Raw genomic sequence first — 13,322 nt, 5'->3', positions numbered from 1 at the left:
GGAGAGCTAGACCATTTTAATCTTTTGGGTATCCTTAAATTGAAGTCACTCCCCAAGAGTCTTTACACCCGCCAAGCCTTGCTCATTATGATACTGGAGTTGATTATGGTTTCTGGAGGTTTAAACTTTTATTAGAGATTTTGGTGCATATGTAAATTCCAAGTTCGCCACAGGTGTTGGATACAGGTGTTGTCCGACAAACTCCTACTCTATAACATATGCTCCCATGTTTGGGGTGGGAGTGGGGGCATAGTTTGAATGTGGAACTGATTTACTATCACACATATACAGAGGGCCATTGGCGTCCGAAAATCCAAGGATATTACCAAATGTGCCTCCTCACTAGAAACCTAGAATGGTCCAGATTTGATACAATGAAACCATGTGTGAAGCAGGCATTGTCCCCTTATCTAGGACACGAGAATCACCCTAGGTGATAAAGGCGCTTGGGGGGTGGGCTATTTTGGGTAGGCTGCTCACACAGTTCCATGACAACAGGATATGTAAAAAAGAAAAAAAGGGTTTGTGGAGCGCTCAAAAGGATAAATAATATAAAATGATTTGAAATGATCAGGTGGGTATTACATGAAAATACAAATTCATTTAATTGTTCGCATAATAGAATACTACAATGTTAAAAAATAATAAAAAATAATAATAAATAAATTATATATTTTTTAACATTGTAGTATTCTATTATGCGAACAATTAAATGAATTTGTATTTTCATGTAATACCCACCTGATCATTTCAAATAATTTTATATTAATTGTCCCCCTATCTCCATACTTTTCTCCGTGCTGTCGGAAGTCTCTGCCAACAAATTCTAGGTTTGTGTTACGGTATACATAAGAAAACCTACGGCTATCAAGAATGATTTAGCATTTCATATTTATAGTGACTTAAATTGGAAGACTTTTTCTATTTAGTTGAGCCGTAGTGTAGAAAAGGAAGTATATGGCCTTATGGCTTTCTGCAAAATTATAACTGTGAAACAAATAAATGTTATTAAAAAACAAATATAGAAAATTATGGGGAAAGTCAATCTTAAAAATAAAATTTGATAATAGAAGCACTGTTACACTGAATGGGAAAAGGTCTGTTGTGCCCATGGCAAAATCGAAGTCTCAGAAGTAAAGTATGGTACAATTTTATATCCAATTAGTGACATTTAAAGAAAATAAAATAACCAAAAGAGCAAACAATGACTAAAATGTTACACAGTAAGGATCAGATAGGGAATGAGCACTTTATTCACGCTCAGTACATTTTCTTTGTCATAAAGGGTTTTATAGATTTCTTCCTGTTTTTGGTTATTTATTTATATGCTATAGACACTGGCTCTCTGGAACTTGTGATCTACAGTTTATCCCACTTTGAGAGGCTATTTTTTTTTACTGTGGACAGAAGAATGTTATCAAATTATCATTGAATATATCTACTGAAGCTCTGTTGGACCAATTGTTAAATAGGGGGTCCTAACTATTTTTCACAACCATTGCAGTAGTTTACTGCAATAGTCACCACTAAGCTAGTGGATACCTCCATTTACGCATTACGTAAGAGGATACATTACTTTTGGATTGATTCATTGCCCCTGATGAAGTCCTAAGGGACGAAACGCATTGGGCCACGGATTCATGATATATGTGGCATCCATAAGAATATGAAAATGTGGATGAATTTCTATATTCTGGAAAACCTTCAATAAATGTCCATTTGTTTTAAAAAAAAAAATTTATTTTTTATTATTGTATGTATATAGCCACGGAGTAGTAATTTATTATAGCACACCTCTATTCCTCTTTCCATTTATCTATATGCTACCCTTATTTTGTTACTATATGTGTACCCTGTTTGTATCGCTGGTACCGTATAAAGAAGGCAGTACCAGCAGCTGGGGAGAGCATATGCAGTCAGAGGTTGGCTATGGTTGCATTCTGGACAAGAAATAGGAGGAAAAACCATTACAAACCTGCAAAATAGACAGCCAAACCAGGATCATGTGCAATAAAAGCTATGCAGTAAAATACATGTAATTATTGGTGTGCACCACAAAGTGGAACACATCCGGTATATTCCTAAGCTTAGGGCTCCCAGTGTTTTCGCAAGCCAGAATCAAAGGCAGGCGGGAAAAAAGAAGCCAAATTACATATATGCTCATATTTCTGACTTTCAAAGAACCAGAAACTGCAGTAATTTACTTAACGTTCATTGCAAATATCTAGCTCACTTTATGGATTGACCCTGTGCCCTGCTCAAAGCAATCAGACTTTGTGGCACTAACCTAATCCTAGTTTCTCATTAATGTATGTGTAAAAAGACATTGCGGCATATGCGATAGGGTCAGAGTTTGCCATCGGGGCAAGATGCTGGCTGATCTCTGTTTTGCCTTGTAAATGCCACTTTAAAAACCGCCATAGATCAGCCGATGTCCAGCACCTTGGGCTAACACTCACCTTATAACATAAACCCTATGCCTATGGTCTAATTTGTACTACCTTGAAAACGAACCCTATTGCCTTTTAAGCTCAACATAATAACCGTTGGGAAATATTTTATGTTTTACTTAAAAATGGTATCCAAGATGACGCACTCTCACAGACAACACAATCACCCTTGAATAACACTGCCATTCCAAGCCATGCGTCTGTTCTCTGTGTAAGCCAACATTATTCACAAACTGTGAAACAGCGGGAGCAGCAGGCAGCACAGATGCATGGAGAAGACCCCTCCGCTCTACTGGCCCTCCCCCCATAACCTACATTGCTTCTAGCTTCTTTCATGGTTTTTTAGGACCTAGTGGCAACAGGTACTCTGAACACAAGGTTGCCCTTCTGACATAGAACCATCAACAGGTCATTTCATAATCCAAATAGGATCCTACAACTGGGTGAAGATTTTATATTCTCAATCCACTATATATCCTCAATAGTTTGCGGCTGGTCTGCAGAAAAGGCCAGGAGACATCTACTGAATAAGAGCAACATTAAAATATTTCTCGCTGTACGGAATATCATTTTTAAGCAGTATACTCTTTTTCCTTGTCCTAGTTAAAAACATAAAATATCAGGTTCAATGTAAGGTTTTTAGTATCATTTACAGAGAAACCAATCTAAAATGGTCTTAATTAACACTGTAAACAGCAAAGGGTTCCGTTATTTACAAATTAAAATTTTAAATGAACACTAGGAAAAAGTCAACATAAAACACAATTTAAGTCTGAAGATCAATAATCTAAATGCTCTGTAAAAGGAGTCGAAAACTAGCTTTTTAAGAACACTAAAAAGAAGATAAATGCTCTAAAACATTTATTTTGTCTCATAGGGACTTCTCACTAGAACGCCAGTGGAGTGGCGATACGTCAGCCCTTCTTTGTTCACATAAAAACACCTATCATACAATTCTACAAAGAAACATTAGAATACAAATGAAGTTTTAATGGAATAGTTTTAGATTAATCCTCTCTGTTTTTGCCTATGTGATTATTTTTTATGAAGCATTTGAGTGGTAGTTTTCTATGCTAGTGTCTCTAGCAAGGCGATCATTTATTTAGACAGCGTAAATGGCTGTTCTCTAAAAATTCACAAAATAATCATAATTGTACAACTAACCCAACACATCTGAATGCAGTAATCAAATCCATACGCAAGCCAATATCCATTGATGAAGCCATACATGGGCTTACAGACACAAGCCAGCACGTATAAACAAGACATTCAGCAACACTATCAGCTTGGCGCAGACGCAAACCGTGTCATGGATGGAGGGACAGGGGTGAGATGCACATGGCACGGTGGAGGATGCAAACTTTGTAACCATTGAATACCTTACTGGACCATTTTGTAGCTTCCCGATGCAGTGACTGAGCTGCGGCCAGCATTGACTGGTTAACAGGCTGACCCTCAGGCACTAAGAGCAGCTCTGGCTCATAATCATCTTCAATGTCAGAGGAGAGAGCAAACTCCACTGACGCCTCCTCCTCCTCTTCCTCACGCTCCTGCTCTACCGCAGACACAACAGCTTCTCTACCCTGCGGGGTAGCGGGAGCAGGGCTTCCGGGTGACTGGGAGGGCAGGGAGGGGTAAAGAAAGGGGGACAGGGTTAGTATCAGAAGCAGAGGTGGGACAGAAGGGCAAAAGGGTTGACTGCACCTGAGGCCAAACCAGGTTTGTTTTGTGTGTAGAACAGCAGTAGCTTTACCATTAAACTGAAACATAAATGTTACAATATGCACTTTACACAACAAAAGTAGTAGTGAAGGCTGCAAATAAAAACAATTAGTTTTTTTTTCCCTTTAAGTAAAAGAAAATGAAACACTTTGCTATAAGCCGTCTGTGCCATGTACAGTAAACATCAATAATGGAAATAGGCTTTTTAGCATAAAATCATAGATTCGCATTCTATCTGATTGGTTTGGCCACTTCATACGTGGCATTAATGCTGGTTAAGTACAATTACGGATTGTACCAGAGTATCCTTGCAGATATATTTCAGTAGGTTTCTGTTATGTACAATTCCACGTCAGTCTTGTTCAGCAGTTTTTCAATATGGAGAAACACCTGTAATAAAGTGCTCTACAACATAGTCTATTGCAGTGGTAGCCAACCCTAGCCCTCGAGAGCTACCAACAGTTCACATTTTCCAGACAACCTAGCTGCTGCACAGCTGCACTCATTAATCGCCGCCACATTTTAAAAGATCCACAGATGGAGCTAATTAGATCACTTGTGATTCTGTGAGGAGACCTGCAAAACATGCACTGTTGGTAGCTCTCGAGGACTAGGGTTGGCTACCCCAGGTCTATTGTATGCTATTAATGCATTTCCAGACATTCTGAAATGTAAAACTAGATGTCCTTTCTTGGACCACTTTTGGCAGGTACTAACTACCGATTACTGGGTACAGCGCACAAGCCCTACACTTTGGAGATGCTTTAGCCATCATAATTCGACCTTTGTTAAAGTCGCTCAGATTCTTACACTTAACCATTTGTCCAGCTCAATACTTCAACTTCAAGAACATTCACTCGCTGTCTAATTCCCTTGACAGGTGTCCTTCACTTCACCTATCAGTGGTTTTAAGGTTATAAATGATAAGTGTGAATAATTTATATATAGATCTGACAGGTTGGCCTGAGAAATCAGATGAGAAGTGGTCAAATTGCAGGTGGGTGTCGAATGTCGGTCCTGAAGAACATAAGTAAAATTGGAATCTGACCCATCAGCGGCATATCACGGGTGCTTTTTAGCACGTTCAATGTATCGCATCACATTAGCCTTGAACTCTCCCAGCAGCTCCCCGGGAGCCCTTTTTAAAAAAAAATTAAAAAATTTCATGAGATTTAACCGCATGTAAAATAATTGCACATCAAGTGCCAAGTCAAATGGAAGCCCTCTCACGGAGCTGCCAGGAGAGTTAACGGGAAATAGTGTCAGACTTGCCCATCAGACAAGCCAGACTAGTGTATGGGGGACTTTACTCACTCTTATCTGGCTTATTACAAAATAGATACATTTTTGTAGGAGCCCTCAGGTAGCCTTATTGCTCCAAAATTGGTTTCACATATCGATTCATGGATTTGAGTGTAGCAAATGATTTGCCCTTTTGTACAGCAGTTGTTAGAGTAGCTTAGTGCAAAAGTAGGAGGAAGTTACTTCAAAGATCGGGCAGTACGGATGGTGTAATGGTTAGCATTACTGCCTCACAGCTCTGAGGTCATGGGTTTAATTCCCACCATGGCCCTAACTGTGCAGAGTTTGTATATTCTCCATGTACTTGCGTGGGTTTCCTCCGGGTACTCCGGGTTCCTCCCACAATACAAAAATATACAGAGGTAGGCTAATTGGCTCCCAATTAATTAACCCTAGAATGTCTGTGTGTGCGTGTACGTGTACATGTGGTAGGGAATATAGATTGTAGGCTCCACTGGGGCAGGGACTGATGTGAATGTTCAACTATTCTATGTAAAGCACAGCGTAATATGTGTGCGCTATATAAGAAACTGTTAATAAATAAACAAAGACACATCTGCTATCTGGATTTATGTTATGGGTCTAGAATAAGAATGCACAATATATTTTTGTTTATGAGCTGAGTAGCATGATTAGGCTTGCTGAAAATTTAAAATATGTATTATTTAATTTGCATTGAAAGCAGATTTGCCCATCCCTGTAACATTTCCCACCACACCTCTGTAGCTCCTTATTTCTTCACAACTCTTTGCCTTGTAGTAATTCATCACCCCATCCAACACCACTCTGTAATAAAACATTTTCCTCTTCATCACCCCTTTAGTAACAGTTCCACCCTAATCACTCCTGCAAGAACAGATTTACCTGTCATGCGCCTTGTTGCAGCCCTGCCCCCCAGGTTCTCACCCCTAACTATAGAATACTTCCAATACCTTTAGCAGCACCCCCTATAGACCCTCAACTAATCAAACTACATCTTGTATCCGCACCTTTAAAACATTCTTCCCATTCCACCCAGGAATCAGAGTCACCATCACAATGGCTACCTTATACTTTCTCTCTTTCTCATACAGTACTACATCTATGCGCAAACCAGACCAACACTTAACACCAAATCCCTGCCACTTAGACATCGGTGACCAATGCTGGGTCTAACTGTGTCTGCGGAGGTGGAGCCCCAACAGCCAGAGTAAAAGTCAGAAACCTAATACAAATGTGTAGATCTGGTACAATGAAAGACAGATACTGTGTGTCTCTGGGACAGAAATACTGCAATAGCATCCTGGAACGCCCTATACCCATCCTGCTTGCTGAAAGCCGCTGCCCCCCACCCCCAAATAAAAAAAATATATATAGCAAAGGGCCTGTAGGCAGCATGCAGTTCATCAATTGTGCACCACTGGTGTAGAACCATACTCCAGTATCCATTGTTCTTTGCAAACAAACACAGGGCCCTTACCCACAGAAAATGCTTCACTCAAGCAAGCAAGTAATTTCTAAAAAGAATCCTATGAATAGTTATATTCTGAAAAATAAATGTCCATTGCTCTAGTTTTTTTTAAAGGTGCAACTAGACATTGTAATAGCTGGCCTTACCCATTAACCTAGAATAGGTCAGTTGGTTATCTTAACACAGGCATGTCCAAACTATGGCCCTCCAGCTATTGTGAAATGTCCCATCATGCCTTGCCACAGTTTTGCTATTAGGGAATGCTAAAACTATGGCAAGGCATGCTGGGATGTGTAGTTTCAAAACACCAGCAGGGCCAAAGTTTGGACATGCCTGTCTTAACAGTTACTTATAAACGGACCTAGAGTGCCTTGTAAATTCAGTGGAGATGGCCAGTTTCAGTTTCTATGTGTGTTTTTAGTATTCTGTATGCCTGACACTCTAAAAGTGTAAAATTCTACATTAGTGGGTTAAATACCCGCAGGCAGTAAAGCACGCTTCTCTCTTGCTTAGCTCTTGGTCATTTTTTCGTCCCCAGAAACAGAACATCTGTATGGTACAAGTATAGGTGAAGTATACTAAATTTCTCAGTTATGCTCCCTCCCCCCCAACATTTATTGTATGTCGCACAAACATTACCTTGCTGGACCACTTTCGAGCTTCATCGTGAAGCTGTCTTGCAGACTCCATAATTGGCTGGTTCACCACCTCGCCATGTTTCTGTTCTGGGAAATCCTCATCCTTCTCATCGGGAGGAGGTGGCCTGGGAGGTGGAACTTCTCCCTCAGGAAGTGGCGGCTTTGGAGGTGCGGCCTCATCGGTCAACTGAGGAAGAAGATCACAGCAATAAATAATACTGAAGAGGAAAAAACATGGTGTACGGCGAGTATCTGCTTTTTATGTTAGTTCTTAACCACCATCTGATGTACCAAGTCCAGGGCATATGCATTATATGCCAAAACTAGGTGGCATTAGGTGAAAATAAAGTACATGCCAGAGACAGAAACATACCCAATCCAAAAGGCATTGGAAATACTATGACACCAATGAAGTCGCCCAAGAAGGCCTACTATTATGGAAATAATCGGCCCTGCATTTGCAAAAATAGTTCAATGCTCTTTGCAGACAGGCGTTTTTCCCGAACCACTAAAGGAAGCAATAGTCAGACCACGTCTTAAAAAATCTAATTTAGACCCTGACTGCATGACCAACTACAGGCCAGTATCAAATCTTCCTTTTCTAGGAAAGGTTATTGAGAAAGTGGTTGCAACTCAACTAGAGACCCACCTGTTAACCCATGACATATATGATCCATTTCAGTCAGGATTCAGGAGAAGACATAGCACAGAAACAGCTCTGGTATGTGTGCTCAATGATCTTCTAAATGCAAGGGATAGAGGAGACTGTTCAATCCTAATCCTTCTGGACCTCTCTGCAGCATTTGACACCATTGACCATGGGATTCTAATTGAGCGCCTGAAGAATTTCTGTGGCCTGGGTGGCACAGTCCTTAGCTGGTTCAAATCATTTCTCGCTGGCAGGTCACAGAGAGTTGCATCGGGAGTATACTCTTCACCACCAGTGCCGTTGTCTTGGGGTGTCCCACAGGGCTCTATACTATCTCCCATGCTTTTTGCAGTATACATGCTTCCACTTGGTGACATAATCAGACGTCACGGCCTGGTCTACCACTGCTATGCAGATGATACCCAACTGTACCTGTCCTTTGCTCCAGGCACCGATAACACAATAACAACCTTAAATGGCTGCCTAGCTGAGCTCCAGGAGTGGATGAGTGCCAGTTGGCTGAGACTGAACCCAGATAAAACAGAAGTCCTGATGATAAATCACAGGACAAGACGGCAGCATAGCCAACTGACAGGTCTTAAGCTGGGGGGCACAGCACTAAAAAACTCTGATCATGTGCGTAATCTTGGTGTTGTCCTGGATAATGGCCTGACACTTAAACATCAGGTGTCAGCCACAATCAAATCCTCATTCTTTCATCTGAGAAACATAGCCAGAATCAAGCATTTAATTCCCTCAGAAGACCTTCCTAAAAGTCATACATGCATTTATATCATCACGACTAGACTACTGCAATGCTCTCTACCTGGGTCTTCCAGCAAAAGAATTGCACCGCTTGCAGCTGGTACAAAATGCAGCCGCCAGACTATTAACTAACCATCCCCGCTCCTGCCACATAACTCCCATTCTCTACGCCCTTCACTGGCTACCTGTAAAATGGCGAATCGTTTTCAAGATTGGCTTACTCACTTTCAAGGCCCTACATGACCAGGGCCCAAGGTACCTGCAACAGCTGCTGATCCCTTACTGTCCTACTCGATTACTACGATCCACTGAAGAAGGACTACTTACAGTACCCAGAATCTCCCTGAATTCATCTGGGGGTTGAGCTTTCAACTTTGCTGCTCAAACTCTGTGGAACTCTCTTCCTCGCACAGTGCGAGAAGCGCCCACTATAGAATCCTTTAAAAATAGACTAAAGACATACTTATTTACTCAAGCATTTCACTGACATCTACTGTTAAGCTTGTTTTGTATTTCGAGCTGTAAAGACAATGTGTGAAGCACTTTGAGTCCTATTGGGAGAAAAGTGCTATATAAATATCATTATTATTATTATTATTACTGTGTTTTACTATGGATTTCTACCCTGAAGGCCATGGAAAAGGTTACAGAGATGAATTAACACTATATTGTTCACGTTTTGTTTACTGAACACGGCCATATTTCCATGTATAATCAGCAAATATAATAAGTTTTAAGAATAAATCATCCTGCGCATAACAAAATGTATTACATGCAGTAAATGAAGAATTCATATTTATAGTTTGTGCTTACAGCTGTAGCCACGTCATTGTTGCTGCATCAAATTGTGGAGATAGGCGCAATCCCGTCACCACACCTGTGCATCCAATTCACTCTTTTGGCTCATAGCGTGGTCATTCCGCACAGCGGGTGTGTAGTCACGCCAAACACGCACAAGCGGCCATATAACGGCAACGGAAAGGGCGGTTACATCTGTACATCTATATCAAGTGCAGCATTTCCTGACCCATAGAAGGTGGAGGCTCATGTACCACACTCCCAAAATACCTGCAACCCTCGCGCAACAGAAAATCCATAGTAAACAAAGTTGGCCTTATTCAGAGTAGTACAATACTGCATGGCCGCAATAACCATCAGGTTTGCGTACTCATCTGAATCAGGCCCTGGTGTTCATAGTAGATGCTATGCTGTAACAAACTATCTACTGACCGCCTCATTTCAAGTTCAGTAACAAAGGGGGTACAGGGCAGCTGTCATTTTGGAAAGCAGATTCTATGAAACCAAGGTTTTAATGATTATAGAGAGCATTTACGGGCAAGTCCAAGTCTCACAGATTTCACATGCAGCCAGGAACTGAATGTTTGTAGGTGGGATAAGTAAGCCCATGGGCTTGTAGGGAAATGGGGCTATTCAGAGATGAGATCCATGTAATTTTAGGCAGATCTAGAACAATTTATGGGGCTGGCCACTTTGCCTGCATCCCTGTATCAGACCTCCAGTCTGCAAGTGGTAACAGAGTATACACGGGGGGTTAGGACCATTTATTAATGCAAAAGAAAAAAATAAACTCACCCGCAGATGTTCCAAGTCAGGAGGAGGTGGAGGGAATTCTGGCTCTGGAGGCTGGAATGCTTCCCTCACCTTGGCCACAGCTCCCAAAATCCTGTAACCCGAGTCCAAGAAACCTTTCTGTAAAGCTGGTGACAAGACAGAAATCTTGACTACATAGAACTATGGACGAAGTTCTTACTCGTCAACCTAGTTGTTGTTAAACGGGGTAGTACAACCAAATATTACAGTTCTGTCAGAGTATGGAGAACGGAGCTGGGTACACACCTACAGATTTATCTGTCCAATCTATCCAGTGGGAACAAAAATCTGGTAATGTACAGTATGGAAGTGTATGAGAAGCAAACATTTACTCCCAAACACTGAAAAAAATAAAATAAAAAAAAAAAACAATGGTCTTTCAAACTAAATTATTAAATCTATTGGATTTAACAAATTTATCCAAACAATTATTTTTGTTCATTTTCCAGAAAATTGGAGCAAATGATTATCAGTAATATGTTCCCACACATGACCAGTTTTGTTCCCACCAGACAGATACATGTGTGTACTCAGCTTTCGGGTATGAGAGTGAAGAGGAGGGGTGTGCAGTGCTGTAACTGGCATGAAGAGATGTAGAACATAGATTGGTTTACTTTTGAAATAGGTGGCAATGTAAGAAATGAAGGGGACAGTTTGCAGGAAAGAAACTCAAGGCAGAAAAGAGGATATACTAATAGACAAAGTCAGCATTGGAACAATATCTTTTCTGTTGGTTCGAGGTGGTATAGGAGCACATTTTGCATGTGGTAGGTCTATTTGGGGATTTGATTGACACACCTCGCTGGAACGGCCTCTTCTGGCAGTAAGGTGAGTGTAGCATTGTAGAAAGTGAAAGAGTGATGTCATGGTAAGTAAGGCAGTAATACAAATTATTAGTGTTTCAAGGGGACTGACCGTGATGTGGTGGTATAGCTGAAAGTACTGAACTTTAAGAGATAAGGAAAGGGATGGTTCCATTGGAAGGACTCAGGAAGTGTCTCTAGGAGAGATCATGAAGTCTACTACAACCACATGTAAGCCACCAGGTCTGGGAAAGTTGCAGTGGAATTTATTGCACAGGTAAAACAGATAATTTTGATAATTTAATCGCATGGAGGCCAAATGGATTCCAGTTTGTTGGAGACTACATATGAAACAAGTGTTGGAATGAGGACAATAAGGATGAAAGCACTTTACGGGTGGGAAATTTTGTACATAGATGAGAAGCACACATGGATGGTCAGGAAGTCATAAGTAGTCAAGAACAGCACGGTAGGGAAAAGGGAGGTGCGATTGTTCTAACTTGTGTAGACTTGTAAATACTTTTGATGCTCTGTAACAAATAACAATTAATTAGCTAACTGTCCTGGATATGTGTGTAGCAGGAGATTACACCCCTAGCACCGAGCATCTTGTATTCCAGAAATAGTTTTTCTGACTCTGTAATAGTATGCCATGCACCTGTTTGTAACACATGTTCTATTGCTATAGAAGCATGGGAGGTGGATCCCACATGCAAAAATAAGTATCGGTTGCATCTAATTGTACTTTAGGAGTTTTGCTCTCATCATGTAGCTAATGGGGTGAAAAGCTTATCAATTTGCTATACCTGCGTGGGAGGAAACAAGTGGAGTTTTGGAATTACCATGTAAATAACAAATAATTGAAAACTGCAATAACAAAATAAGCAACAAAACAGCAAGTAGAGCTATAGGGACAGGAGCCATTCCAGCACTTTACTTCATCTTTTGATAACTGCCCAGTGTAAGTAATGTCAGATAAGTAAATTCTTAGTTTCAGTTATGTGGTCAGAGACTGGATTTGCTCTTGTGTGTTTATATATTATGCATGGAAGCCACCAGCACTGGTTTTGCTTAAAACACAGAGGGGGTTTAGCCCAGTCAGTTTTGGGCATTTTTTCCACCATATTTAGCCTGAAGGTATTGGCTATTCTATTAAAGCCTCATTCTTCTGGCCAAAAATTCCCATTTTGCTGGTGATAACTCATTACCCCAGCACAATCCAGTAGCTGCTGTAAATTACTGCTGCTAATAGGATATGCCTCTAATGACCATAAATAATTTGAATTAGTCCTGGAGTAGAAATCCAAGGCACCTATGCAAGTGTCCCGAGGCACCCCAGGGTGCCACGGCACAAAGTTTGGGAACCACTGTCTCTCGGTCATTTAACAGCTCTCAAACTATATTCAGTTTTTTTTTTAGAAAAACAATAAACAAATGGAAGTTGTGTATGAGGCTAAACTTATTCATAGGTATTGACCAACATAATTTTAGGTCACAGGCAGAATAGTATACGGCACAGGGCTTGTTTTGAGTTCTATAAGGAGAAACTATTTTATGTACAGTTTCTAACTGTTTACCTGGGTCCGAAATGTTGCCTGCTACAGCCTTGGCCTCCAAAACCATTGGGGAAATGGTCTTACTGAGTTCATCTGATGCATTCTTTACAGCCTCACGGAATTTTGGATCCTCAGAGTTCTCAACCTCCTTTTTGGCCACCAACAAAATGCGGTTTGCACGGCGGGCAATACTGGTAGCTCCGGCAACCAACATTTGGGGCTGCATATTGGCCATGGCCACCTTACATTTGTCAATATCTTTCTTGATAGCTTCTTCCGATGCATCCAACAGGGACCTTGTGTCAATAGCTTGATCCACCAGGCCTGGATCATGAAGAAAGTTCAGAATGGAGAGAAAAAAAAAATTAAAATACAA

General features: G+C 40.8%; 1 protein-coding gene across 2 annotated transcripts in view; it reads right to left on the bottom strand.

The window, feature by feature from the left end:
* VCL (vinculin) overlaps positions 1-13,322 on the bottom strand; it is a 106,674-nt gene that overhangs the window by 15,214 nt on the left and 78,138 nt on the right. Inside the window, exons 16-19 of one of the 2 annotated variants that reach the window (XM_083146200.1) lie at positions 12,968-13,270; positions 10,570-10,694; positions 7,564-7,749; positions 3,830-4,066 (exon numbers count right to left, since the gene is read on the bottom strand). In XM_083146200.1, the coding sequence (XP_083002326.1) occupies positions 3,830-4,066; positions 7,564-7,749; positions 10,570-10,694; positions 12,968-13,270 (851 nt within the window). The remainder of the gene's footprint in view (positions 1-3,829; positions 4,067-7,563; positions 7,750-10,569; positions 10,695-12,967; positions 13,271-13,322) is intronic. The other variant, XM_083146201.1, reaches the window with a different exon arrangement.

Source organism: Crinia signifera, chromosome 6 (genome assembly GCF_055691185.1).
Source record: "Crinia signifera chromosome 6, ASM5569118v1, whole genome shotgun sequence".
In the NCBI taxonomy this organism is placed as follows: Eukaryota; Metazoa; Chordata; class Amphibia; order Anura; family Myobatrachidae; genus Crinia; species Crinia signifera.
Note: the sequence above shows the minus strand (reverse complement) of the source record. Positions and strands in the feature narration are given on the sequence as shown.